General features: G+C 49.3%; 9 protein-coding genes across 9 annotated transcripts; 3 read left to right on the plus strand and 6 right to left on the minus strand.

Annotated features, from left to right (window-relative positions):
- Positions 1 to 844: 844 nt before the first annotated feature.
- GGI43DRAFT_31280 (citrin domain-containing protein) lies at positions 845 to 4,070 on the plus strand. The gene is made up of 3 exons (XM_083201721.1): positions 845 to 1,249; positions 1,405 to 2,595; positions 2,661 to 4,070. The coding sequence occupies exons 1-3, from the start codon at positions 1,061 to 1,063 to the stop codon at positions 3,396 to 3,398; spliced, it is 2,118 nt and encodes a 705-aa protein (XP_083066553.1). The 5' UTR covers positions 845 to 1,060; the 3' UTR covers positions 3,399 to 4,070.
- Positions 4,071 to 4,147: 77 nt separating this feature from the next.
- On the minus strand, positions 4,148 to 4,843 carry GGI43DRAFT_378907 (uncharacterized protein; the record flags this gene model as incomplete). Its single annotated transcript, XM_083202760.1, has 1 exon — positions 4,148 to 4,843. The coding sequence occupies one exon, from the start codon at positions 4,841 to 4,843 to the stop codon at positions 4,148 to 4,150; it is 696 nt and encodes a 231-aa protein (XP_083066554.1).
- Positions 4,844 to 5,878: 1,035 nt separating this feature from the next.
- On the minus strand, positions 5,879 to 7,178 carry GGI43DRAFT_391644 (uncharacterized protein). Its single transcript, XM_083204461.1, has 3 exons — positions 6,230 to 7,178; positions 6,074 to 6,144; positions 5,879 to 6,006 (listed from the first exon to the last, which is right to left on the minus strand). Exon 1 carries the CDS (start codon positions 6,751 to 6,753, stop codon positions 6,403 to 6,405), a length of 351 nt encoding a protein of 116 aa, XP_083066555.1. The 5' UTR covers positions 6,754 to 7,178; the 3' UTR covers positions 5,879 to 6,006; positions 6,074 to 6,144; positions 6,230 to 6,402.
- A 929-nt stretch (positions 7,179 to 8,107) lies between these two features.
- On the plus strand, positions 8,108 to 9,694 carry GGI43DRAFT_391648 (cystinosin-like protein ERS1). Its single transcript, XM_083204462.1, has 2 exons — positions 8,108 to 8,719; positions 8,877 to 9,694. The coding sequence occupies exons 1-2, from the start codon at positions 8,569 to 8,571 to the stop codon at positions 9,548 to 9,550; spliced, it is 825 nt and encodes a 274-aa protein (XP_083066556.1). The 5' UTR covers positions 8,108 to 8,568; the 3' UTR covers positions 9,551 to 9,694.
- On the minus strand, positions 9,325 to 13,098 carry GGI43DRAFT_31508 (leucine--tRNA ligase NAM2). The gene is made up of 2 exons (XM_083201753.1): positions 12,219 to 13,098; positions 9,325 to 12,147 (listed from the first exon to the last, which is right to left on the minus strand). Exons 1-2 carry the CDS (start codon positions 12,729 to 12,731, stop codon positions 9,760 to 9,762), a joined length of 2,901 nt encoding a protein of 966 aa, XP_083066557.1. The 5' UTR covers positions 12,732 to 13,098; the 3' UTR covers positions 9,325 to 9,759.
- A 214-nt stretch (positions 13,099 to 13,312) lies between these two features.
- Positions 13,313 to 15,858, plus strand: GGI43DRAFT_31570 (methylenetetrahydrofolate reductase (NAD(P)H) MET12). The gene has a single exon (XM_083201764.1). The coding sequence runs from the start codon at positions 13,524 to 13,526 to the stop codon at positions 15,549 to 15,551; it is 2,028 nt and encodes a 675-aa protein (XP_083066558.1). The 5' UTR covers positions 13,313 to 13,523; the 3' UTR covers positions 15,552 to 15,858.
- Positions 15,859 to 16,535: 677 nt separating this feature from the next.
- GGI43DRAFT_378911 (uncharacterized protein) lies at positions 16,536 to 17,806 on the minus strand (the record flags this gene model as incomplete). The annotated part of the gene is made up of 3 exons (XM_083202761.1): positions 16,536 to 17,179; positions 17,362 to 17,535; positions 17,704 to 17,806. The coding sequence occupies 3 exons, from the start codon at positions 17,804 to 17,806 to the stop codon at positions 16,536 to 16,538; spliced, it is 921 nt and encodes a 306-aa protein (XP_083066559.1).
- Positions 17,807 to 19,409: 1,603 nt separating this feature from the next.
- On the minus strand, positions 19,410 to 20,763 carry GGI43DRAFT_31678 (PQ-loop repeat-containing protein). The gene is made up of 4 exons (XM_083201782.1): positions 20,505 to 20,763; positions 20,194 to 20,406; positions 19,598 to 20,122; positions 19,410 to 19,538 (listed from the first exon to the last, which is right to left on the minus strand). Exons 1-3 carry the CDS (start codon positions 20,666 to 20,668, stop codon positions 19,651 to 19,653), a joined length of 849 nt encoding a protein of 282 aa, XP_083066560.1. The 5' UTR covers positions 20,669 to 20,763; the 3' UTR covers positions 19,410 to 19,538; positions 19,598 to 19,650.
- A 560-nt stretch (positions 20,764 to 21,323) lies between these two features.
- GGI43DRAFT_31676 (adenylosuccinate synthase ADE12) lies at positions 21,324 to 23,440 on the minus strand. Its single transcript, XM_083201781.1, has 5 exons — positions 23,078 to 23,440; positions 22,985 to 23,004; positions 22,254 to 22,928; positions 22,079 to 22,193; positions 21,324 to 22,011 (listed from the first exon to the last, which is right to left on the minus strand). Exons 1-5 carry the CDS (start codon positions 23,174 to 23,176, stop codon positions 21,646 to 21,648), a joined length of 1,275 nt encoding a protein of 424 aa, XP_083066561.1. The 5' UTR covers positions 23,177 to 23,440; the 3' UTR covers positions 21,324 to 21,645.
- Between the last annotated feature and the right edge of the window lie 1,469 nt (positions 23,441 to 24,909).

Raw genomic sequence — 24,909 nt, forward strand, 5'->3', positions numbered from 1 at the left:
AGAGAGATTGGCTGGATGCTCGATGCAGGATCTGATGTCAGCTGGGCGTGCATTGCTGCAAATTAATAAAAAAAAAAAAACGAGTATGAGTGCGGTACAGATACTTGCAACTAATAAAGAGGGGAGGTACCAGCCGCCTGCTCAAAGGTGGCATAATTTGCAAAGCATCACGTCTTACAGGTTTTTCATGTTTTCTATTATTAACCATTAACCATTTACCTTTCTTTTTTCCTTTTTTGCTTCTCCTAATAGGAAATAAATATCAACACGGTGTAATAAAAAATTAAAACCGAGTCATGCGGATCTTTGCTAAATGCGATACACGCGCGACCATCAGCTGGTTCAAACTTGCTTGTGTCAGTACCGCTTGGTGAGGCTAGAGCTAGGTGGTACGACGGGCTTTGTAGCGGATACTTGTAAATGGGTGCCTGCCGCTCTTTGCTGCTCACGTGGCAGTGTAGCAAGACTTTGGAAGACTTTTCAAAGGACCCCTAACTGAGCCCCCAATTTTAGGCCACGAATAATAGGCCTCGGCGTCTTCTGACCGCTGGAGATTTGAGCTAGCGGCGTGGCGGCAGGGAAACTGACGGTACCTGGTACCTAGCATTTGGCCAAACCTTGCAGCCATCCTGCCGTCAATTGATTCGTACCGGAGCAGGTACGGAGTAATATAATTTTTTTTTTCGGCGGTCGCTTTTTTTCGGCCTCAACTTGAAAAGACAAAATCCCTCCTTTGCTATTCGCTTTTTCGCGACCCTCGTCCTATTTTCCTCTCTCTTTTTGTTCTCCATTTTCCTTTGCGTTGCTTGATAGACTTAGAATCATAGAGGGGCTTGTTTCCGATATTTTTTCTTCTCTAGATCCTTTGGCGCCTGCCATTTTATTTTGGCGCTTCCCCGTTGTGCCAAAATCCACTTTGTCGAGCTCCACAGCCTCGCCGCTTCCTCCACAAGAGGCCAACAATCTTTACCCCGTCTTCTCTCCCCGCCGACCTTTTTCCAACTCTGCAAGCCTTTGTTGTTGACCAGAGAGTCGAGTTTGCTATTTCCCCGCGGCAAAGATGACGAACGTTTCGACGGTCAAGGAAGCTGTCAAGGAGAGCCTGGTTGGCGCTCAAGAGCCTGCGCAGCTCTCGGCGCAAACCAAGGCTCGCTTCAGCAGTCATGCGATCAAGGACCCTGAGACCGGCGAGTTGTATTTGGGGCCCGAGCAGTTCATCAGCGCCATTGCGCCCAAGGACGAGGACTATGTGAGTTTCCATTGAGTCGATTTTCGCCTTCATGTTTTGCCAATTCGCTGCCCCTATTTCTTTTTTGGCCCCCTTTCCGTCTCTCTTTTCAGCATCGGAGCCATATCGGGGCAAGTTGCGGGACCAGTGACTAACATGGCATCCAACGCAAACAGCACAAGATCAAGCGGGAACAGTACTCGATCCTCTTTGGTGTCGCCGACAGCAAGGGCACCGGCAGAGTTTCCTTGACTGATTGGAGCGTCCTCGAGAACCTCCTCCTCAAGCCCGATGCCGAGTACGAAATCGCCTTCCGATTGTTCGACGTCGACCGGACCGGCATCGTCAAGTTCGATGACTTCAAGCGCCTCTACGAGCTCAACAAGGGACCTGAGAACATTCCCTTCGACTGGGACTGCGAATGGGCCAAGCTGTACATTGGCACCAACAAGAACCGCCACAACTTGAACTATGCGCAGTTCTCCCAGTTGCTGCGAGGCCTTCAGGGCGAGCGCATTCGACAGGCCTTCCACCGCTTCGACAAGGATGGCGATGGCTACATCAACCCCGAGGACTTTGAGCGCATTATTCGCGAGACTGCACGACACAAGCTGTCGGACCATCTGCTGGAAAACTTGCACACTCTGTGCAACATCTCAGCTAGCAGCAAGGTGTCATATGCCAACGTGCGAGCTTTCCAGAACATCATCATGGAGATGGACATGGTTGAGTTTATTCTGCGCCGAGCCGTCTCAAAAACCAAGGATGGCAAGATCACCAGATCAGAGTTCATGAACGAGGCGGCCGGCATCACGCGATTCGCGCTGTTCACGCCCATGGAGGCTGACATTCTCTTCCACTTCGCCAGCTTGGACGAGCCATCTGGACGACTGGGCCTTCGTGACTTTGCCAAGGTCTTGGATCCCTCTTGGCGAAGCCCCATATACGACGCCTTGGATACCGCTAGCCAGGCAGTTGACAAGGCTGCTTCCAGGGGCAGCGCGGTGCTGCATCAAGTCCTTGAGTCTGCATACAACTTCGGTCTAGGTAGTATGGCTGGTGCCTTTGGTGCTTTCATGGTGTACCCCATTGATCTTGTCAAGACTCGTCTGCAGAACCAGCGTGGAGCGCAGCCCGGACAGCGCCTGTACAAGAACTCGATTGACTGCTTCCAAAAGGTCGTCCGCAACGAAGGCTTCCGTGGTCTTTACTCTGGTGTTTTGCCCCAGCTTGTTGGTGTGGCGCCTGAGAAGGCCATCAAGCTGACAGTCAACGACTTGGTTCGAGGCCGCTTGAGCGATAAGCAGGGGGGCATTCCCCTGTGGGCTGAGATTGTTGCTGGTGGTACTGCTGGTGGATGTCAAGTGGTAAGTTGGATCTTGATAATTTTGCGCCACGCTCCGTCCAAACTAACACTCGTCTTCTTTTGTAGGTCTTTACAAACCCTCTTGAAATTGTCAAGATTCGTCTGCAGATTCAAGGTGAGGTCGCCAAGACTGTCGAGGGCACGCCAAAGCGATCAGCTATGTGGATTGTCCGCAACCTCGGTCTGATGGGTCTGTACAAGGGTGCATCTGCCTGTCTGCTGCGAGATGTGCCTTTCTCGGCCATTTACTTCCCCACTTACAGCCATCTCAAGAAGGACTTTTTCGGCGAATCACCGACCAAGAAGCTCGGCGTTTTGCAGCTCCTGACCGCTGGTGCCATTGCCGGTATGCCTGCGGCCTACCTGACAACGCCTTGCGATGTCATCAAGACTCGTCTCCAGGTTGAAGCTCGCAAGGGCGAAGCGACATACAACGGTCTGCGACACTGCGCAAAGACCATCTGGAAGGAGGAGGGATTCACAGCCTTTTTCAAGGGTGGCCCCGCTCGTATCTTCCGATCATCACCCCAGTTCGGTTTCACCCTAGCCGCATACGAAGTGCTGCAGAGCGTGCTGCCCATGCCTGGCAGCGCACCCAAGGACAAGCCGCATGTTGGTATGACGGATGCTCTGTCTACCCTCAGGTCTAAGCCGCTCGACTCCAGCCCGTTTGCTCGCAGCAGGAACGCACTGAAGATTATCCTGGATCTTGACGAGGACTTTGGCAAGGTCAAACTGCCCAATGAGAGGGGCTGGAGATCGCTGCCCAAGATCATCGGTGGTGGCGGCCAAATGGCTGTGTAGTAAAGAAGACTGAAGAAAAAGAAACAAATGACGTGCATCGTCGAAATTACAGATGGAGGGGAGTGATGTAAGATTTCTCTCCAATATACGATGCATCAGAATAGGCGTTTGGGTGGAATTATGCATCACGATGGGCGAGTTATTTTGTATACTTGCTTCTATTATTATGTACCTTGTTCTCCTTTTTACCCCGTTTTCCTTTTCCTCTTTCATTCCCTTGTGTATCTATCTACACAAAATCCGCGTACCCAAAACAGAAAAGAAAAAAGGCCAAAACCAAAGAGGGATATAGAGAAAAAAGAGCTATGGACATAGAGGATATCTTTCGGAGAAAACAAAAAGGGAGGGAAACATGACGCTTTCTTTGTGATTCTTTTTTTTTTTGGTTTTGCCCATGCGGGCTTTTTTTTTGTTGTTCTTCTTTTGTCGAAATGTATGAGATGACCCTTAGACCTAGACTGGGAAATGTGGGACTAGAGGGGTTTATTTGGTATGGCTCAAGATGATAAAGAAAAAAAAGAAAAAAGGATATTGGAAGCCCTTTTTGGGAGGCGGAAGGCTCCGGAGGAATTTAGAATTTGGAGATTGTTGAGAGGTTGTTGATGATGGTGTGAGTGGGTGTAGAGATACCTAGTTTTCAGCGCATTGTAAAAGTGATTTTCTTTTTATCTACTTCCGATGTGTTAGCCATCTTGCCATTTGTGATGTAACTGTTTGGGGGTTGGATATTTACATACCTAGGCATCTCTTTATGCTTCTTGTTTAACGACAGGTGCTGCTGAGGGACTCCAGAGATTTGAGTGTTTGCTCCAGATGTACGCCCAGGGTGATTGTGATTGTGCCTCAAAGGGGGCAACCTCTGCTCCGATGGGACTCGTCATGGCGTCTTTGAGCCAGGCAATGTAGTCCTCGAAACCAGTCGTGCTTCCGCTAATGTACACCTTCTTGACGCCACGAACAGCATCAAAGACAGTCAAGTTGTTGCAGCTGACGCTCAGAAACATGGACTGCCTCAGGTCAATGGAGAGCTCGTCCACGCCAGTAAAGGACTTTGTCACGGCCTCGCGATCGTAGGGCAGTTCCATGTCGAGGGGCACCTGGACGTGGAAGCGGTGGATGAGCGGCACGAGGGCGTTGGCCTCCCTCATGGGCGGGTACCAGCTGCGCAGGCGCGGGAACGAGGCCAGCAGGGTCGGGTGGGCGACGAACATGTTTTCCGAGTAGAGGAAGGGGGTGGCCTCCCAGTTGATCTGGCGGCTGGCGAGGAGGATGGCTGGGTAGACGTAGACGGGGGCCTCGGAGTTGCAGGCGCCCATGTCGTGGGAGGTTGTCTGTGAGTGAGGGCGAGGGGGGATGGTGAGGAGGAGGGAGTAGATTTTGAAGCGGAGCTCGAGGGGGAGGGACATGAAGCCGACTTTGGGCTCTGATGGTGGTGATGTGGTCATTGTTGTTGTTGTTGATGATGATAATGTTGTCATATTGTTGAGTTTGTTGTGTTGCTCTGTAAGTGATGGTATAAGTGGTAGCGTATAGAGTGGTGGTAAGTATACGATGATGATGTTTTTATAACCGTCACTTATATAGAATGTGTGTTTGTAGAATGAAGTAGCAGTTATGATAATGGTATGTAGGTGGTCTTCTTTGGCACTTATAAAATAGCATGGTATACAGACTAACACGAAAGATATCAACCAGGGAGGCCAAGCTTATTTAAATGACTCCTTCTCACAACACCTCTGACATCAAACTCGATTCATCTGGCACAACAGAGTCAAACTCCTGTCCGTATATCGGAAAACTCAACCCCCACTATAAACGGCGTCGTCCTGACCGAGATCCCTCATCCGAGGAATCCAAAAAAAAAGGGGATGCCACACCATGCAATCGGCAGACGGCACTAAGGAAGGGCTGTCCCACCAATGAGGAAACCCTCATGCTGGATCAGAGCCGTTGATTGGGATGGGATGGGAATAGGACAATGGACATGGGCACGTCATGGCCGCACACCGTTCGGAAAGTAAAAAAAAAACCTTGCTATGTCCGGCGTCGCCCGAGGCAGAGAAAAGGCACCAGATGATGGTTGCATGGTTTCGGGATTTGGCCTAGGTAGATTTTTTAGATAGTGGCGTTGTCGGTAGGGGTCCCTCGAATGTTATCGTTTTTAGCGCCATGCAGCACGACGTACAGTGGCGCTTGGCCCGATATGTGACGATGACGGGATCGATGCATTCGCTGGATTCTGCTTGGAGTCTTGAATCTATGGATTTGATTCGAACATTTTGAATCTGAGGCTACGCAATGTTTTGGCGTCTTACCCAGGGCGCAGCACGATGCATGAGCTGTGCTTGATGGGTGTTGGCTGGCGGCCTGTCACTGGCAGGGCGTTTGTATTGATACGCAGCCACATCATCAGCAGATGAAGGGTTGTGTGATGAGATGCTGCCCGACAGAAATTAAAGGGCCGTTTTACACGCTGTTACTGGTGCAGAGGACCGCTATGCTTGGATAAGTAAGACATGGTGATGGCTAGCAGCATTATTGCTGCCTTCTAAGTTGCACTAGGGGATATTTATTTATATATACATACATCTGAGTGAGAAGATAGCTCCGTGTTAAAGCTGTTAGTGATGACCGCCACAAAAGAAATGAGAGCTACTCGAAGCAAATTAATTACCGTTTTCTTCTAGTGTTGGAGGTAAACTCCAGTACGTCGTCGATATGGATTGATTCGTGCTCGGTGAGATTGCTGTATGTTATCTTTGTCAACCATTTTGATACTCGGAGTAATATATCATAATGGGGCCCTTAGCTGTCAGCTCAATTCAGCTCACATCTAGTTGGTTCAGCTCCTATCTAGCAGTTCGGCTCAATCCTACCACTTCAGCTCATCTCCAGCTCAGTAGAATAACACCGAAACACCAAAACCAGCAACCCATCGCCCTGCTGCAGAATTTTTCCTTCTTCCTGTTCTTTTTCCACCGTAGCATGACATCTCGGTTATCGCCTACCGCTCTGCCCTGCATGCTCTTGTAATCGTCGACGGATAAGCAGCCGGCGCTTTGGGCGTTCTGCAGGTGGACCGAACCATACTAGCGCCAGGCGTCTTGCTCGCAACGACCGTCGTGCGATCAGGCCATGGCACTGGAGCTGATAGCAAATATCTCGGAAATGACGGTGCACGTTGCATACAACTACAGTTACAGTTGTATTCATGCAGCAAGGGATGCAGGCAAAAGGAATCGTGAGATGGTGATGGATGATGCTGATCGATGGCACTGCACTGAAATACCGAGGATAGCAACCAAATCAGAAAAGGGGCACCGGAATGCAACGTACTTTGGCTGCTGGGTAGCATGTACCTGGCAGATGCAGATAGCGCTTACGACATGCTCTATTTCGCCGTGCTGTCGGTGTAGCGAGTACCTCTGGCTTACCGGTTAAGTATGTACTGCTCAGGGAGGTAAGAAGCTGTGATGTGATACACTCAATAGGCAGGGAAGGAAAATTTTCATCTAGAATCTGATTCCGAGGATAAAGGCTGTGCAGGGATTGGCAAGATGGATGGGCGAGTCTCCTTTTGGTCTTAGTATGCTGCTACAGTTGGAGTAGTTATACGCGTATGAGCAAACAAGTAATTCGTAGAAAGATAGTCAACTCAGCCCAATGGATACCTGCCAACGAGTCAAATGCAAGATTAGCTCCGACAAGCTTGAGACATTAGAGCATAAAGATGCTACTAGTAGTATTCTGCTACTGCTAATATTGATACGGATATCCTTTTCCGGCGATGAAGCAGCTGTTGCCCCTCCTCGTGATCTGGTTACCCTGAGAACCATATGACTTGTTTAGGCCTATATTAGTCAACCTGACCCATCGTCTTGGAGCTACGCGATGAATTCCAACTATATACTAACGGTAATAATATGATATGCAAGAGTAATGAATATTTATAGTTAAAACTCTCCATACTCGCGCTCGTATCCACACCCGCGCTCGCGCTTGAGAGTTAGTCGAAGGGGCATCTTTTTGCGCGAGATGCGTGATTACGGCATGCGTGATTAAGCTCAATGACAAACCACTGTATTACCAGATTGGGATGGAAGTGATTCCATACACTAGCTTGAAGCTATTGAGGCCAATCTAGCCCAGTTATAAACAAGTGTTATTTGCAACACTTGCCAGCCGCGAGGTGTCATATATATATTGCTACGATATTGGCTTGCTTTAAGCCTATTGCTGGAGAATTACAGGATTTTCAAGTCGATCTATCAAATTAGAATCAGCCAGAATGCTAATCATACCAATTAAGGCATTTCATATATATAATGGCCCAATACTCCCAAAAGTTCCAGCTTCTTAGCATCAAATGGGCATTAAACAGTCTCACGCTTATGATCCACGATAATATTATAGCAAGAAACCTTGAGCATCCGGAATCGGATACGAAGCGAGCTACGCGAAGAGATGTTGGCGATTTAAACGAAACATGGGGTAAAAAGAATTGATAACAATATTTACGCTCTCTTGATAAATAGCCTCGGAACGCTGTTTGTCATTTATAGGTACTCATGGTCCAGCTGATGTGCGGCTACTGCGCATCTTAGACAGTAGTACGAGGTACTTGCGTGAGCACCCGCATGGTGTCTTACATAAGGCAACCCCAGGTAGGTTAGGTGCCTGAGTACTTACTTTGTGATTGAAGCAACAGTGAATGATGCAATTTCTCATGTCGCGCCTGCCATCGCATCGCATCGCATCGCGCAAAGTAGCTCTCCATACTCCCCAGCTGCTATGGGTACCTCTGTAGAAATTCTCACCTAATCCTCCACGAACATCATCACGAGACCTGTGACTTTCATCAAATCTTCCTCTCTCTCTCTCATCTTATCATTACCTCCAACGGGGAGTAAACACACACGCTCTCCTCTTTAGCTTCTCATCCCCGGAATACAAAGTCCCGGAATTCGATACCGAGAATCCACCGCTGCGCGCGCAGCTCGACACTCGCCTCCTCTCCGTCTGCCTCGGAATCGCCAAAAGCCTCCTCCTCTCGGGCCGATCCGGTGACGGAGCTGCCAAGTGGCTTGCTGCTCTTCACTCTCTCTGGACCCTTCCTCTTCCAAGGAGCGTCGTTCTGACCCATCGCCGTCGGGCATTTCGTTTCCCGACAATGGTCGCATTCTTGCCCTTCATCTCCGCCGTCTTTGGCTGGATCTACACCTTCGCCTGGAGTCTCTCCTTTTATCCCCAGCTGCTGCTCAACTTGCAGCGCCGGTCAACGTCCGGCACCACGGCCGACTTCCCTACCATTAACGTGATCGGTATGTCCATCTTATGCTTTCTCGGGGGACCCATGTGTATACCCGGTCCCCGACTGTCTCAGATCCCATACTGCTTAATGTTCCATATTACATACTACAATCTTTGTAGACGATGCTTCTCTTTTGCGCCTCGCTCACGCTCTCTGTGTTCTGCTAGGTTTCGCCGCGTACTTTATTTCCAACGTCGCCTTGAGCTACTCCTCCGTTGTGCGCAGCCAGTATGCCGCTCGTAACAACGGCCTGACCCCGACCGTCGCCTTCAACGACATCGTCTTTGCGTTGCACGCCCTTATCCTCAGTCTCATCACAGCCTCGCAGTATCTCCTCCGCCCGCTCTGGGGCTTCGAGCCCAATTCCAGCACTCGCCCCAGCCGCTTCATCACTGGTATCATTGTCGGCTCTGGGGTGGGTGTACTGATCACTTGCTTCATTGTCTGGGCGACTCCGTCTGGGAACCCCGCGACCGACTGGTGTGAGCTGGACATTGTATACGCCGTCGGCTATGTCAAGCTCTTGGTGACTCTGGTCAAGTTTACACCCCAGATCCTTGCCAACTACCGTAACAAGAGCACGCACGGCTGGAGCATCTGGCAGATCATCCTCGACGTCGTAGGAGGTGTCTTGAGCTTGGCGCAGCTTGGAATCGACAGCTACCTCGAGCATGACTGGAGTGGTGTTACAGGCAACCCCATAAAGCTTGCGCTCGGCAACTGCAGCTTGGTGTTTGACTCCATTTTCATCACCCAGCACTATGTGCTTTACCGTAGTAAGGGTACCAGCGACGAGGAACAGAGGCTCCTCCCAGAAGAGAACAGGAGGCATCACGACTAGATTAGATTTCAGATCGCCTTGATTGCCAGCTAGATTTTGATATGACTTTGCATATTCACCCATTTTTTTCTAGAAATCTCTTTACAACCAAACAAATACTAGTAGGAGTAAGAGAGCCAGAGCAAAATTGCCATACCAGAAACAATGAAGAGAAAATATATCTATAAGAATTTCCGGAGTTGGGTATCCGTTCTATCATCAACGCTATTCTATATTACAAAGTTGATAACTTTTCCCCCGTCCACCGGGATCGTCCTCCTGGCTGACCGCACGTTATACCCGCCTTCACCAAACCGAGTCTTTCCATCCTCCGTCTCCAAAATCGCATCCACTATCCAGTCTCGTAGAGCATCGCCTTTCAGATCGCTCGATGGGCGCGGGATAGTGACTGTGCCGCGAAGCTTGCCGTTGACTTGCACAGCGCAGTTGATGTATTCCGCCTTGAGCATCGACAGACTGCCGTCTGGTACGGGGAAGCTGGTGGATTTGAAGATGGAGCCCTTGGATGGGTGTAGGAGACTCCAGCATTCCTCTGCAAAGGCGGGTGTGATGGGGGCCATGAGGCGGATAATGGTGTCTACGGCCTGTCGCCGGATGCCCTCATCTGCTGTCTTATATTGAGTCAGCTCGTTTGTGAGAGTCATTAGATCTGATACGACCACGTTGAGCGGATAAATCTTTTCATAGCTTCGGGTGATGGATTCAATCTTCTTTTGTGTCTCGCGCCAAAGAGCCGTCTCGGAATCCCGTTTCAACACTTCCTCCTTCTCTGCTGCGGTCAGTTTATTTGACTTACTGGCGCTCAGAGGGGGTCGCGCGGCAAAATATTCTTTTGCCAGCAGCGATTCCTCGGGCGATTTCGCCAGCGCCACTACCTGATCGTGGAGCTTTTGTAGCCAACGCGTAACGCCGGAAATTTTGGATTCGTCCCAGTTAAGGACATCTGCGACCGGCGCTTGGAAGAGCATGTGAGCTCGGGTAGGGTCGATGCCGTATTTCGATGTAAACTCAGTGGGGTCTACTCCATTGTATTTCGACTTGGACATCTTCTCGAAAGCTATCGTCGCGGTAGCACCCGTGGCTACGACCCGAGGCTCCGAAGGGTCTGTTAGGTCTACCTCGTCTGGCTTGAGGAATTTGCCGTTCTCGGGGTCAATGTAAGTCTTGCCGTGGACCATGCCTTGGGTGATGAGACGCTTGAATGGCTCGGCAGACAAGGCTTCCGATTCGGAATACTGGGGGAGAAGCGAAGTGGTGGCCAGAAATTTGTAAATGAATCGGGCGTATAATAGATGAAGGATGGCATGTTCAACGCCTCCAATGTAAATATCCACGGGAAGCGATTTGGCAGCTTCTGGAGAAAAGAGCTCATTTGGGTTGTGAGGATCGGCAAAGCGAGTGTAATACCAGCTTGAATCGACAAACGTATCCATAGTATCGGTATCTCTCCGGGCTGGGCCGTTGCATTTGGGACACTCGGTCTTGACAAAGTCGGAAGACGATTCCAGCGGGTTGCCTGCCTTACCTTGTGCCCAGTGGTTATCCACTTCGGGCAACAGAACGGGGAGCTGCTCGTCTGGCACAGGTACAGAGCCGCAGGAATCGCAGTGAACGATGGGTATGGGAGCACCCCAGTATCGTTGGCGGCTGATAAGCCAGTCTCTTAATCGCCATTTCGTGGTAGGAGTGGCAAGACCAGCTGCCTCAAGCATACGAATCATGATCTCACCTGCTTCTTTGGAGTGCTTGCCTTTGAAGACGCCACTGTGCTCCGTCATGTAGCCATGGTGGACGAATGGTTCTGGTTCATTGTTGAATGTCGTCGTTGACTCATCTTCAGACGCAGCCAGCACAATTCGCACGGGCTGCTCAACGTTATGCTTTCGCCAGAAAGCATGATCCCGTGTATCATGACCAGGAACTCCCATAACAGCTCCTTCACCGTAGTCACCCAGTACATATGAAGCTACATAGATGGGCAACGATTCCTTGGTGGCTTCGGGGGTATCGTCATGATAGGCCAGAGGGTTGATGCCGCGGATGTGTGGCAGCAAATACCCAACTTTGGAGTCTGGAGGTAGGCCGGGAAGGGTGTCAAGAAACGCTTGCAGCTCCGGATCTTTCTTTGCTAGCTGAGCCACTACAGGATGGTTAGAAGCGAGTGCAATATACTGAACTCCGAACAAGGTGTCCGGTCGAGTAGTAAACACTTCAACGGCGGCACCAACTTCGTGACCGATAGCCATAATGGGGAATTTGACCAAAGCACCGGTCGACTTTCCTAGCCAATTTTTCTGCTGAGAAATCACATGCTCGGGCCAAGCACCGTCTTTGGCCAAGCTGTCCAGGTCCTTTAGGAGATCTTCGCTATACTCGGATATGCGAAAGAACCATTGCTTTAGCTTCTTCTTTTCGACCTTGGCGCCTGATCTCCATGAAAAGCCGTTTGCATCAACCTGTTCATTAGCCAATACTGTCTTATCTATCGGATCATAATTGACCTCGGCTTCAGCTTGATATGCTAGGCCAGCCTCGTGGAGCATCAAAAAGAGCTTTTGCGTGTGCTTATAGAATTCAGGGTCGCACGTGGCCAATTCCTGTAAGATCAGTTTAGACAAGTCCCAGCTACCTCGTATAATAATCGCAAAGGAGCCATGGAGCTTCTTACCCGTGACCAATCCCAGCTTCCATTCATTACATCCAGCTGACTCTTCATTTTGGCAATGTTGGTTTTGGTCCAACCTCCAGGTGGAACGCCCCTCTCTAGGGCAGCATTCTCTGCGGGCAAACCAAAGGCATCCCAGCCCATTGGCAGCATAACTTTGTCACCCTTGAGGGTGTGGTATCGAGCAACCACATCGGCAATGGTATAGACTCGAAGGTGGCCAAGGTGGAGAGTGCCACTTGGGTACGGGAACATGGGCAAGATGTAGCTGTGCTTCTGGCTATCCGGAGCCTGTTGCCCGCCAATCGCAGGCTTCTGGTCCCAGACTTGACGCCATTTCTTGTCCAGAGCAACAAGATCCACTGCATATCCTCTCCGAGTCAGGTATCGCGCGTCGTGTCGCGCGAGAGCAGATGTTCGATTTATCGCCCCATTGGTACCGGCCGCTGTATACCAGCGGCAAACTGCCGAGCTGGCCCTTGTGAGGCCAATGCGGCTTCCATGAAGCATATGCATTATCGTACTTTCATATTGCGGTATAAAACCCCCGCAGCAATTCCTTGTGGTGGGAGAAGAGGCGATGTGCGGAAGAAGAGAAGGATGTTGCAATAGCACGGGTGGATGGTTCGATGTTGATATTCAAGTCGCCGGACTTTTTTTCGCCCACGGCTGCTATCGGAGCTCCCTGCAGCGCCATACACAGGCCTCTGGGCGACCTCTTGTGGGGTCTCGCAACCCGGGAAAAAGGCCCCTGTAGCACTGTATTGTCTGCTGCGTCATAGCGTTCGGCAGAGCGATAGCGATAGCGATAGCGCAACTCTGGGTCCAGCGACAACGGACGCAACCCCGCCAAAGTGATCTCCATGTACAGCTGCCCCGCCGCCATGCGACAGCGGCATCGCAAAAGTTTCTGATCTTGTCTTGTCCAGAGACTTCCAACCACCTCACTGCCGGGTCAATTGACTCTTCTCTTTGGGCTTCAAACATTGGTCTTGGATCATTTTCAGGGTACACTGACGAAGCCTTTTGACTCTTTTTCAATTGATTTAATCCCTGTCATCTCACAGCCCCCTTGGAAACCCGGCTGCGAGCTTGAACGAAGGCAAACCCGCATCTATCCGTGCTATCGAGCGTATCATCAGCTAGCCAAGGGGTCACGCGCCGGCCCAACTCAACAGCCAATCAACCAATTCTTTTTTCCTCGAACCTCAATCTTTGCTGTTCTACATCGACGTAGAACGCACTCTCGACAGCATAGTCTTGCTTGCGCAACGATCCTTGAAAGATATTTGCGTTAGCTAGTCAATCATGGACAGAATCACAGACAAACTCGCGGCGCTGCCGGCCGACGGAGAGTACTTCTCTCTGGAGTTTTTCCCTCCCAAGACACAGATGGGATTCTCCAACTTGCGCGTTCGTCTTCAGCGAATGGAGCGAGCCCTGCGACCTCTCTTTGTCAACGTCACCTGGGGAGCCGGCGGTTCAACAGCCCAGAAATCAATTGAGCTTGCCGAGCTATGCCAACGGGAGCTCGGCCTCACCACCTGCCTCCATCTTACATGCACAAACATGAGCCAGGCAATGATTGACCAGGCTCTAGAAGATGCTAGAGCGCTGGGCATTCGCAACATTTTGGCTCTGCGAGGAGATCCGCCCCGCGCCGAGTACCGAGACGCCGACGAACCGACCGGCTCTGAGGAGTTTACATGGGCAATTGATCTTGTCAAGTATATCCGCAAGAAATATGGCAGCTACTTTTGCATTGGTGTTGCCGCGTATCCAGAGGGCCATGGCGACGGAAGCCACCCCGAAGGACAGAGCTTTGAGCACGATCTCCCATATCTCGTCGACAAGGTCCAGGCTGGAGCGGATTTCATCATGACACAGCTTTTCTTCGATATCAAAGCCTATGAGAAGTTTGAAACTACCCTGAGAACCCATCCTAGCGGCGCCTTCAAGACGATACCCATCTTGCCCGGTTTAATGCCAATTCAAAGCTATGCAATGATCAAGCGGACGGCCAAGTTGAGCCATGCTGAGATGCCAGAAGAAATTATGGCCCGATTAAACGCTGTCAAGGGAGACGATGAGAAGGTCAAGATGGTCGGTGTTGATATTCTCAGTGAACTGATAGAGCAGATCAGAGAAATCAAGAGCAGGACTCCCGGCCCCAAAGGCTTTCACTTCTACACTCTCAACCTCGAGAAATCAATCTCCTTCATCCTCGAGAGAACCAAACTGATTCCTGACGTCCCAGACGACGAAGAAGCTATCGCGGATGAATCTGTGCCGGCGGCAGTGACGGGTCAGCGATCCATTCCAAGAATTAGTGTCAATGGAAATGTCCCGCCTCGTCAGAGCCGTAGCCACTCTCGCACGGCAAGGAGACAATCATCTGTTGGTTCCGACCCCCACAACCGAGTCATTGTTGGTAGAGCCGCCACGCACCCCGAGTGGGAAGCGACCAGCACGGAGGCCGGCGTCCCAGCCGAAAGCATCAACACGCGTGCGAACACGCTGGCCATTTCCGAGGGCGAGGGAGCTCTTGGCCGTGAGGCGACGTGGGATGACTTCCCCAACGGTAGATTTGGTGACGCCCGCTCACCTGCTTACGGTGAGATTGACGGATATGGCGTTAGCATCCACATGTCCGTCACACAGGCCGTCTCTCTCTGGGGTCACCCTAAGACAGCTAGCGACATCAACGACATCTTTGTGCGACACATCAGGGGAGAGATTTCTGCCATCCCGTGGAGCGAGGAAGACCTTCTCCCCGAGTCGCTCATCATCAAAACCAGCCTTGAGGCGATGAACAGAAAGGGCTGGTGGACTGTAGCTTCCCAGCCCGCGGTAAATGGTCTGCCCTCTAACCATTCCACATTTGGATGGGGACCTGCTTCAGGATTTGTATTCCAGAAATCGTTTGTAGAGTTCTTCATTCCGTCAGCAGACTGGAAGATTCTGTACGACAAGCTCACCTCTGAAGACCACGAGGAGTTGGTCTGCTTCTATGCCAGCAATGCCAACGGCGACTTCGTCTCATCTGATGCAACCGGCGGCACGGGCAGAGCCGCCGTGAACGCAAGCACAAACGCCGTGACTTGGGGTGTGTTCCCCGGCAAGGAGATTGTCACGCCGACCATCATCGAAGAGGTCAGCTTCCGCGCCTGGAGCGAAGAGGCATTCGATATCTGGGCCGAGTGGGCAAAGGTCTATGGGCGAGGTTCGGACAGCGAGAAGCTGTTGAAAGAAATCGGACAGGACCGCTGGCTGGTGAACATTATCCATCACGATTACGTAGACACAGATGCTCTGTGGAGATTATTGACGAACTGAGATGTCGGTCGTCATCTTTACAGTTCATGCTTTTGAATTAGGGGAGGAGTAATGGGTATGGGGAGCTGATAGTGCGAAAAAGAAAGTACAAAATACCATGAAAATGCATCATTATTTTAGAATCAAGATTGAAAAGAGAAGTAGGAAGGGTTTAATCAACTTGTTTACCGACAAAACGAGAGGTGGAAGGTTTATATCTCTTTCATCCCCCAGACTCAACTCTGGCACAAGACAACCTGTACATTTACAATATATCAAGACACAATCCAGAGTTACCAAAGAGGCGAAATTATTCCGTCGATTTCGAAACCTCTTGTTGTTTTCAATAAACTTCATCAAATATCAAACAATATCAAAGTTCAAAGCACAAATTCTTTTTTACTATACCGACACTAGCCTTAGTTACCACGCATGAAGATCAAATCCCTATAAATCCTTGCCTTGTTGTTTCCCTCATTGTCCTTTCCCTGCGATGCTCACAATGCCTTGAAATAGCTAGAGAGCACTGTGTTATAAAAGAATAAAGAAAAAAAAAAAAAAAAAAAAAAAAAAAAAATCATGAGTCAGATCAATCGCCCTCGTTCTCCCTTTGTTCACTCTTTTTTTCCTTTTAGATGAGAAATGAAATGAAACATGTGAAAACGAAATATGAAGAAAGCAAAGTTGCTGGGAATGAGAATAGATGTGCCTCCCAGACGAAAGAAAGAAAAGAAGAGGGGGGAAAGAAAATACAAAACCATAAATTAAAGAAAAGGAAAATAAGATTGGAAAAATCCCTGGAGGGAAAGAGTCAAAAGCAAAGCCTTTCTCTCCTCAACGCCACGCATGCGCAATGAGAGTCGCATAGCTTATCCTTCATGCACAACCCTATTCAATGCTAAACAGCCAATCATCCGTTTGAGGGAAGTTGAAAGGGACAAAAATTAGAAATCAAAATCGCGCTCGTTTGCAATGAATATAATAGAACGGAGAAGGATCCCCCGTTTAGATCTCGCCGTACTCCTCCATTTGTCGCGGGGGGTACTGGGAGCCTGCATAACCTGAACGCGGTGCGCTTCCCAAGGCTGGTCCGGGATCAAGGCCAACAGCCATTCTGGAGTAGGCGGGTTGAGTGATGGTCATAGGTGTAGGGGCAAAAGAAGAGGCTGTGTGGTTCGTTGGAGCCTCAGCTTCGGGCTGGGAGTCGCTCGCATCAAGCTGCGTGGCGGCTTCAGCGATAGTAACGTTGGCCATGGCAGCAGCTCTGCGAGAAGGAGTCCCGTTCCTCTGGCCCGGGAAGGCTCCAGTCTTCTTAGGCTTCTTGGTAGGCGTGTTCTCATGGTCGCTCCAGTCCTCAACCTCATCTTCCTCTTCATCAGATGAAGATCGTTTGATCATATCGATGACATCAATCTTGCGAGCTCGTTTGCGGCCCGTGCCAGTGCCGGTACGGCTTCCCATGCTGCGAGCAGGAGTTGGCTTGGATGGAGTAGAAGTGACGCTGGGGCCGCCTGAGCTAAGGTTGAGGCAGTTGGCGACATCGCCTCCTTCGCTCTCAACTTTGCGAAGGACATCGGCGTCTTTCTTATAGCCACGAAACTGAAACTGAATGCCGTCGGCGGTGGATTGGCCAAAGTACTTGGCAATATCTATAGGGGCAAAGTGTTAGCTCTTTACTTGGAAAATAGCAATAAAAATGCAGCTCTGCTGTGACCAGACATAGGAAGAGTGTTATGTGTCTAAAGCTAGGTACATATTCGAACAGAAATGTTTTGGACTGGGAGAGCCAGTTGTGCAGGATCAAGAGTTAGGAGTCAAGGACTGGGCATACTCTGTGTATCCACGGCGTCTATGGTAGCCGGGAGTTCCCCGTCTGCAAATATATTCTTTGGGTCAAGCCCCTTGCCGCGGCCTTCGCGAACAATCACCACTTGCGCTTTGAGACGGCGGAATCGATGGTTCAGAGCGTATTCAGTCATGTCGGATCCATAGCAAGCGGCGATTTCTGGGACGAAGAGTCAACCTTCGCCCCAATAAAAACAAACAGATGTCAAGAACAACGAAGAGCGGGTAAATGAAAGTAGAGATTCTGAATCCGCACAAGAAGCAGACAATGGAACAGGGAAGATGGTGAAAGATCCACGGCAACATGATGAAATCAAAAACTGCTTACCCTTGTAATTCCACTTGACATCTGGATGAGCGGCGACAATGGCTCTCACCATACGGGCCTGTGCCTCGTAGGTTTTATAATTGGCTTTGCTTGCGGGAGGCATTTCCTTCTTGAGACTTTCCTGTGGAAATCGAGTATTAGCGAGGGGAGAGCAAGCGATGGTGCGATTGAACCAACACACAGTCGAGTAGTTGATTAGGGTAGAGAGAGCGAGTGGAATTCTTTGAACAATTCCGATGGCCAAGTGAATATTCTGCTGAAAAGAAGAGAATGTTGCGAGCAGATGTGTGAAGGGGAAGAAGAGTTGGGAGGCGGCGGAAGCGAAGAGATGTTTATTATGATAGAGAGAGAGGCAGCAGGGTCACCTGACTTGAGCCAAAATTTTAGAAAGAGATGAAGAGAAGAATGAGGCCAAAGTGACTGGCAAGTGAATCTGGTGTGGGCCAAGAAGATTGCCAGCTGGCAACGGGGGCTGTCAACCCAAGGTGAGCAGGTGATGGGATGATATTGTGATGTAAATTCAACGGAGCTAACAATTACAAGGCAAATAATGGGAATTCGGGCTTGGAGAGACAAGATAAAGCATTGACGTGGGAAGAAAAATGAATAAGATGAAAGGAGAATAAATGCAGTGAATGAGATGCAGATTTTGAGGCGGCGGTGGGTGAGATGAAGATATCCAGGGAATTGGGGCCTGGTAGAAGGATTTCGTTTGACCACCTACCTGGATGGGTTTATCAAGATTGTGAAAGCGTCCAAGTCTCGTAGAAGAGACTCTCTAATTAGTTGGACGAAAATGGACGGTAAAGATTCATATAAGACTGTATGCTATGTTAGCGGTATATCACCAGAATAAAATGAAGAGAGCAGAATATACCTCTGTCGCTGGCCAGTAATTAATGAATGATAGCTTATGATCCGAATATCAAGCTAAGATTATTTGAATAAATCCTCGGTAGCAAGAAAAAGCAGCAATCCGCGGAATGGCTTATATGGCTGATGGCAACCGCGGTAAAATCTATTAGCGAGTCAGATGTTTGTTTACTCTCAAGTTCGACCTTTTGGAAATAAGGCATACAAACTGTATGAATCCGAAATGGCAAATTTTGATTAAAGAGCGAATGATGGGAGATTAACAAACATAATCGGCCAATACGTCTCGCTTCTTCAAAATCCAACGCGATTGGTTCCGTCTCAATAGTGCCCTATATGAGAACAACAAAATGCCAATTTTGTTCCTCTAAAAATCGAGCCCCTTGTCGTGCCGATTGAATGAAATTGAAAGCTTGACTAAGATCCAGCCCGTATAGGTGCTCGCCGTAGATGTACTTCGTACAGGCTATCTCGTATCTCGGTGTATGCGGCAGGTTTTCCCTTGCCATTTGCGATGCGAAAGTCGGGTGGCTGGGGTCTCTCTCCTAATACTTTCGTGAAGAACGCATAAGGCGTGACTTTGGAGGCGGGATATGATTGTCGAGGCCTAGGCACGAATGGATAGCTATATTACAATTCTAATATTAATTTAAAATTTCGTATAATTTATTCATTGAATTTACTGGAATTTTTTTTCTTGTAGCCATCGCGCCGTCGCGTTACTGGGTCTAGTTTCTACTTGGGGGTACCGCACTATCACAACCTCACGCCTGGCGCGTAAGATTCAGCGACCCCGGTAAGATTTTATACCAAGAGCAACTACCAACAAATGAGATACATCATATATAGAGAATGAGCAGAGCTTGAAAAGATATATGTAGCTTTCAATTCGAGATATATATGTACGTATATGCTTATATATATCTATATTTCGTATAAAGGAGCATAACACTATTAGTTAGGTATTATACCAAATCTATCACTGATAACCATGAGGTTCGTTAACATTAGTCTAAAATATACACGTATCCAAAAATCTCAACCACTCTCGTGCCAGCAGACGCCTCTTCTTGTCTAATTTCTCTCGTAGTCGCTGAATGGCGCCGACCGCCGTGTGGGTGTCGTACTCCTGCCCTGCTGCTGCGCTCCCATGTCCTGAGTCGAGAAATCTTGCAGCGGGTGGCCCTTGACGGTGCTCTCGCCTTCTCCGTAGAAGAAGTACTGGACACCGAGGAAGCAATCGCAACAAGCCTGGAAGATGCCGCAGATCTTGAAGGCCAGGGGGATCTCGGACGTGGCGGTGAAGAACCAGAAGATCTTCATGGCGTCACCTCCGATCCAGCTGGCGAGCACGGACAGCCGGAAGCCCTTGCACGACTTGGACTGCGCATTGGCGAGGATTTGCGGGATCGGGAGCGTGGCTTCGACGGAGAGGCCAATGTAGCCGATGAGGACCGAGTACATGGAATAGGCGGAAGGAAAGCTAGACATGACAGCTTCGCAGACGAGCAAGCCTGCGAAGAGATAGACAATGAATTGCCAATATCTAATTATACGGTTAGCCTTCCCATCTTTCGATTCAATCACTGTGGATGCCTTCAATTGGTGAGACTCAACGGCTTCGGCGATCTCCATTGCCAGAAATTATACGGCCTCTGAGACAAGAGACCTTCGGCAGAAGCGAATGGCAGTCCGGATTCTCCGCCTTTATTCGAAGGGGCAGGTCGGTGGTCGAGCGCAATCTTGAGGAGCAGCACCTGCACTCCTACCATGATTAGGGACTGTATCAACAAGCTCGAATCGAATCTTGCGCCGGGCCAATAGAAGATCCTATTGTCCACCATTTCCATGTTAGCAGAATGCGCCGGATCCGCCGGACGGCCAAAGGGCTCAGCCGGCATTGAGACAGAACGCAGAGAGAAACGCACCTGAATAGAGATGCGACCAGCATAATCAGGGGGATGTCAAGAGAGAAGCCCGCGCTGGTCTTCTTGCGGTGCATCGAGACGGCCTGGTCGCCATAGGAGAGGATGGGCGAGAGGATGATGAACATTGGCGCCAGGTAGCCCGTGCATGTCGCAAGCCAGCCCATTATTGCGGATTTTGGATTTTTGGAGCGAAAAGGTCTCGAGGAGGTTGTATATACTGCTGTATTGTGTTCGGAGCCGCTGGATATCCAAGAAAGAGAGAAGCAAGAACCAGTCTTTGGCCTCAATAAAGCACAGATAAGCCGCGCTTCCGGGATTCTTAGAGAGGGATCGAATAGGCAATTGAAACGGTCATTAGAGATGTAAGCAAATCGCAGGCCAAGAGCAAAGAAAGAGACAGAAAGCCGTAGGACTGAGGAATGAATGCAGAAGCGGTAAAAAAAAGACGAAAGCGGGCTGACGATGTTTAAAATTGCTGGCAAGATGGATTCGGGGGAGACGCGGGCAGGGGATGGCCCATCTTAGACCGGATCTGATCGACGTTAGGACGGTACCTGGGCGCTGCTGGGCGCTTAGCGTGTGCCAAGCTGGGCGGCACATGTACCCCTCTACCGGCATTCATTAGCGTCTGCAGTCCCTGATTCGCTAGCCTTGCGCCGCCCTTATCCAGCCTTGCTCTTGGCAGGGCCCCCCACATCTTCAACCCACAGCTGGTGGGCTTCTGCTACTCTTATACGAATAGCATCAGACGGAGTTCTCCGGTCTTACAATGCGGAGAGCAGAGCGCTCCAGTTGCATTTTCCAATTGGCTTCGAGACATCGTCTTTCTTCAAATCACCACTGTATTTCCCGTATCTGCACTATGGATCTTCTACCCTCTTTTTTTCTCCCTCCTTTTCCCTTTTCCTGTTTCTATCCCGCGTCCTGGCAGGCGACGGCGGCGCTTTCGCATCTGACCAGATGAGATTCAATAACATTTGACCAATTCAATTGTCAAATCAGCTCCATCTATCACGATTTTATAGATATAACATAAATCCCAAACATGAATTATCTCCGATAAGAACAGAAGAACGAAGAGCACAAAGAGCACGGCCGCTTCTAAAAATATGCGCAGCGTGTTTCTCAATCAGCGCTTGCTTTAGAAGCGCTGAATCATATCCAAGCGATCAGGACCAGTGCCAATCCACTTGATCTTGGTCTGAACGAACTTTTCGATGTACTCAACATAGTCGCGGGCCTCCTTGGGCAGGGCAGACCACTCACGCACGTTAGCGGTGCTGGTCATCCAGCCTGGCATTTCGTGGTACACAACATCCACGCGCGCCAGGAGAGAGTGGTCGGCAGGGAAAGCAGGCAGCTCTTCTCCAGTTTCCCGGTTCTTGTATGCAATTGCAATCTTGATCGTCTCGAATGTATCAAGGACATCAAGCTTGCTCAGCTGGAGGGAGTCGTAGTCGTTAACTGCGCATGAGTATCGCAGGACAACAAGGTCCAACCATCCGCACTACGGTCCAATGTCAGCCCATCAGGTTTTTCCCCTCAGATCGGATGTGTAGTGGGTAGCTACTTACTCTTCGTCTGCGGCCGGTAGACACGCCAATCTCGCCACCAATGTCCTGCAGCTTTGTTCCAATCTCGCCAGTGTCCTCGGTAGGGAAGCATCCAGAACCAACTCTGGTAGTGTAACTGCTTTGAGTTAGTTTGATTGCTCGTAGATCTATCAATTGCGAATCATATATAACTTACGCCTTGACGACACCAATGACTTCCTTGATGTTTCTTCGTCTAAGAGCAAGACCTGTGACAATGCCACCCAGGCCAGTGTTGGAGCTGGTGACATAGGGGTATGTGCCAAAATCGATGTCCAGCATCAAAGCTTGGCTTCCCTCAACGAGGATCTTGGCCTGCTTTTCTTGCGCATCCCTCATGAACTCGACAGCATCGATGACGAAGGGAGCGAGAGTCACTCGGTATTCCTTGAAAAGAGCAAGCTCTTCCTCCACATCGTACTGCAAGAGGTCGCCATAGCGCTTCTTGAATCCAGAAGCCAATTGTCGCAGCTTGCGCTCGAACAGCTCTTCGTCGAACATCTCAGCAATACGAATGCCGCTACGGGCAGCCTTGGTGGCATAGCTTGGGCCGACACCCCTCTTGGTGGTACCTACAGCATTGGCACCAAGTTCTACTTCCTCAAGACCATCGACAGCTGCGTGGAGATTCAGGTTGAGGTGGCATCGATCACTGACGAAGATGCGCTGGCGGGCGTCCTTGATGCCCTTGGCCTCGATATCGGCGAGTTCCTTGAAGAAGGCAGGGGCGTGGAAGACGACTGCAGAGCCAATCAAGTTGATGCAATTGGGCACGACGAGGCCAGATGGGAGGAGATGGAAGTCGTACGAGACACCATTGGCCTTGATCGAACTATAAATTGGTTAACTCTGGTGTATATGAAGTATATTTAGAATGATGTTACGGACTGGCCTGCATTATGACCTCCCTGAACGTCGTGAAGAGTTAGCAATTGTTGAAAGAGGCACACGAGGGGCTAAGAAAAGAAGAAAAAAACTTACAGCAGCGCGAGCACAGATTTGAGCTTCAGAGCAAAGAATATCAGTCAATTTGCCCTTGCCTTCATCTCCCCACTGGGATCCTAGGATAATGGTGGTCATGATGGAATGAGCCGCGAAAGCAGGCGATGCTAAGACTGAACTGCGAGTTTGACGCCATTTTTTAGAAAAGTGAAAATTAGAATCAAGCTCAGAGCGCTCGGGACGGCCTATATCAGAGGTTTGGCAGATTGACTCAAGGCTCCGTATCGGACCTTTGATTATGCGCCCCTTTAGTTTTTTTTTTAGTGGGAGATACTTGCTTGCGCACCTAGTTTTGGTTGCGCGGCGAGGTACTCGCTATGACGCATTAGAGGACCGACCAGCGAATTGGCGCAAGCTGAATTTTTCGACTTTTCACTTTTCGGAGAGCCAAGCAAAAAAAGCCCTCATTTTCTGGAGAGATTATATACGGGGATCCGTGCGAATTGTAATTTTCTTGTTACGTTGTTGAATATGTTGAGGTGATCTATTGATCTGTCGAAAAGAAGCTATATAGAAGGAAAACGAAAAGAAAGGGCAAATCCTTTTAATCAGATCACATCGTCTGTGTTATTGTTATTGCAAACGAACAGGCAGCTTGCATATTGGTCACGTGAGCACTCGCGTGCAACAGAGTGAATTGAATGGAATGGAATGAATGGAATGAAGAATAGCGCCACAATATTTTTTAAAAATGTTTGGCAGCAGCAGTTGACACATGATTAAAAGCAGTGCATGGTTCACAGCTAAGAGGAAGCATAAAAGACTACAAGTATCATCTTCTGCGAGTGATCCATTGCATGATGCATAGTATCGTAGTATCGTCTTTTCCTCTACTTTTGGCCTGAGATGGTTGATCAATAACATATGGATTGGAAAATGGTTCAATACAACTTCTCTTTACTCAAATGAAGAGTTAAGCATCCATTACTATCTCGAACCATAGTTGTTGCAAGAAAAGTCATGAGATTTCCAACGACAGCTGGGGCTTTGGGGACTGCAGATGGAATCAAAACTGCGCTATGGCAGTATGAAAATGACCAGTGTTGTCTCCATCCTAAGACGATCCGTAAACAATTGACCAAGATATTTCTTCAGTGAATCTCGAATTCTGCTTTGATTCAGATTCTCGAGTCAAACCAGAAGAGACTTGTCTGAGACTCTTCAGGGTCTCATCTCAGCTGCCAAAAGAGACACGATATCTCAACGATAAAAACACCAAAACCCTTTTGCCTATATTCTAGTTAGTCTATATGCTTCTCCTAGGCAGTTTAAAGGTAAAGCAAAAAGTTTAAGATGACTGTGTGCAAGCAAATGGACAGATAATCCGACATAGCACGACAGAGGTCTACAGTCGTGTCCATCATGGAGACATTTTCATGGTTCGGACGTGACCAAGGTGCGGGCGCTCATTATTTCTTATACTTGCAGAGATGATGGGTAGCAGACAGATATTCCAATCTCTTATGCTGTAAATATAGTCCATGGTCTTGGCCAAGATGCGTTGGAAAGTGGATAACGCGCATCATGCACGTCTCACTTGAGATGGCCTTTGGGTGGTCGTCGGTACTGCATCCAAATCTTGTCAGAATTGCAATGAGGTATATCATCATAAAGGCAGACTTACTACGAAAAGCATACCGGTAGCATAATTGCAGCATCTAAAACAGGTTTTCCCTTTTTCCCAAATCTGGTCTTTGCATTCTCTTACAATACCGGCTCTACGCTGAGGCCGTTGGGATATCAGACAGCTCTGGAAGACATGATACATATGGGAGATTCAGATAACTTCAGATAATACAAACAATTCTAAA

Source organism: Trichoderma evansii, assembly GCF_050947405.1.
Source record: "Trichoderma evansii strain SZMC 28006 chromosome Unknown GGI43scaffold_1, whole genome shotgun sequence".
In the NCBI taxonomy this organism is placed as follows: Eukaryota; Fungi; Ascomycota; class Sordariomycetes; order Hypocreales; family Hypocreaceae; genus Trichoderma; species Trichoderma evansii.

Bases quoted from the DNA above. Each gene is read 5' to 3' on its own strand.
- GGI43DRAFT_31280 (XM_083201721.1), top strand. From the start codon at position 1,061: ATGACGAACGTTTCGACGGTCAAGGAAGCTGTCAAGGAGAGCCTGGTT. The intron at 1,250-1,404 runs GTGAGTTTCCAT...CAACGCAAACAG, and splicing joins CGCCCAAGGACGAGGACTAT to CACAAGATCAAGCGGGAACA. The intron at 2,596-2,660 runs GTAAGTTGGATC...CTTCTTTTGTAG, and splicing joins CTGCTGGTGGATGTCAAGTG to GTCTTTACAAACCCTCTTGA.
- GGI43DRAFT_391644 (XM_083204461.1), bottom strand. From the start codon at position 6,753: ATGCTACCCAGCAGCCAAAGTACGTTGCATTCCGGTGCCCCTTTTCTG.
- GGI43DRAFT_391648 (XM_083204462.1), top strand. From the start codon at position 8,569: ATGGTCGCATTCTTGCCCTTCATCTCCGCCGTCTTTGGCTGGATCTAC. The intron at 8,720-8,876 runs GTATGTCCATCT...GTGTTCTGCTAG, and splicing joins CCCTACCATTAACGTGATCG to GTTTCGCCGCGTACTTTATT.
- GGI43DRAFT_31508 (XM_083201753.1), bottom strand. From the start codon at position 12,731: ATGCATATGCTTCATGGAAGCCGCATTGGCCTCACAAGGGCCAGCTCG. The intron at 12,148-12,218 runs GTAAGAAGCTCC...CTGATCTTACAG, and splicing joins GAAGCTGGGATTGGTCACGG to GAATTGGCCACGTGCGACCC.
- GGI43DRAFT_31570 (XM_083201764.1), top strand. From the start codon at position 13,524: ATGGACAGAATCACAGACAAACTCGCGGCGCTGCCGGCCGACGGAGAG.
- GGI43DRAFT_31678 (XM_083201782.1), bottom strand. From the start codon at position 20,668: ATGGGCTGGCTTGCGACATGCACGGGCTACCTGGCGCCAATGTTCATC. The intron at 20,407-20,504 runs GTGCGTTTCTCT...GGTGGACAATAG, and splicing joins CTGGTCGCATCTCTATTCAG to GATCTTCTATTGGCCCGGCG. The intron at 20,123-20,193 runs GTTGAGTCTCAC...CCGTATAATTAG, and splicing joins CAATGGAGATCGCCGAAGCC to ATATTGGCAATTCATTGTCT.
- GGI43DRAFT_31676 (XM_083201781.1), bottom strand. From the start codon at position 23,176: ATGACCACCATTATCCTAGGATCCCAGTGGGGAGATGAAGGCAAGGGC. The intron at 23,005-23,077 runs GTAAGTTTTTTT...CACGACGTTCAG, and splicing joins AAATCTGTGCTCGCGCTGCT to GGAGGTCATAATGCAGGCCA. The intron at 22,194-22,253 runs GTAAGTTATATA...AACTCAAAGCAG, and splicing joins GTCATTGGTGTCGTCAAGGC to TTACACTACCAGAGTTGGTT.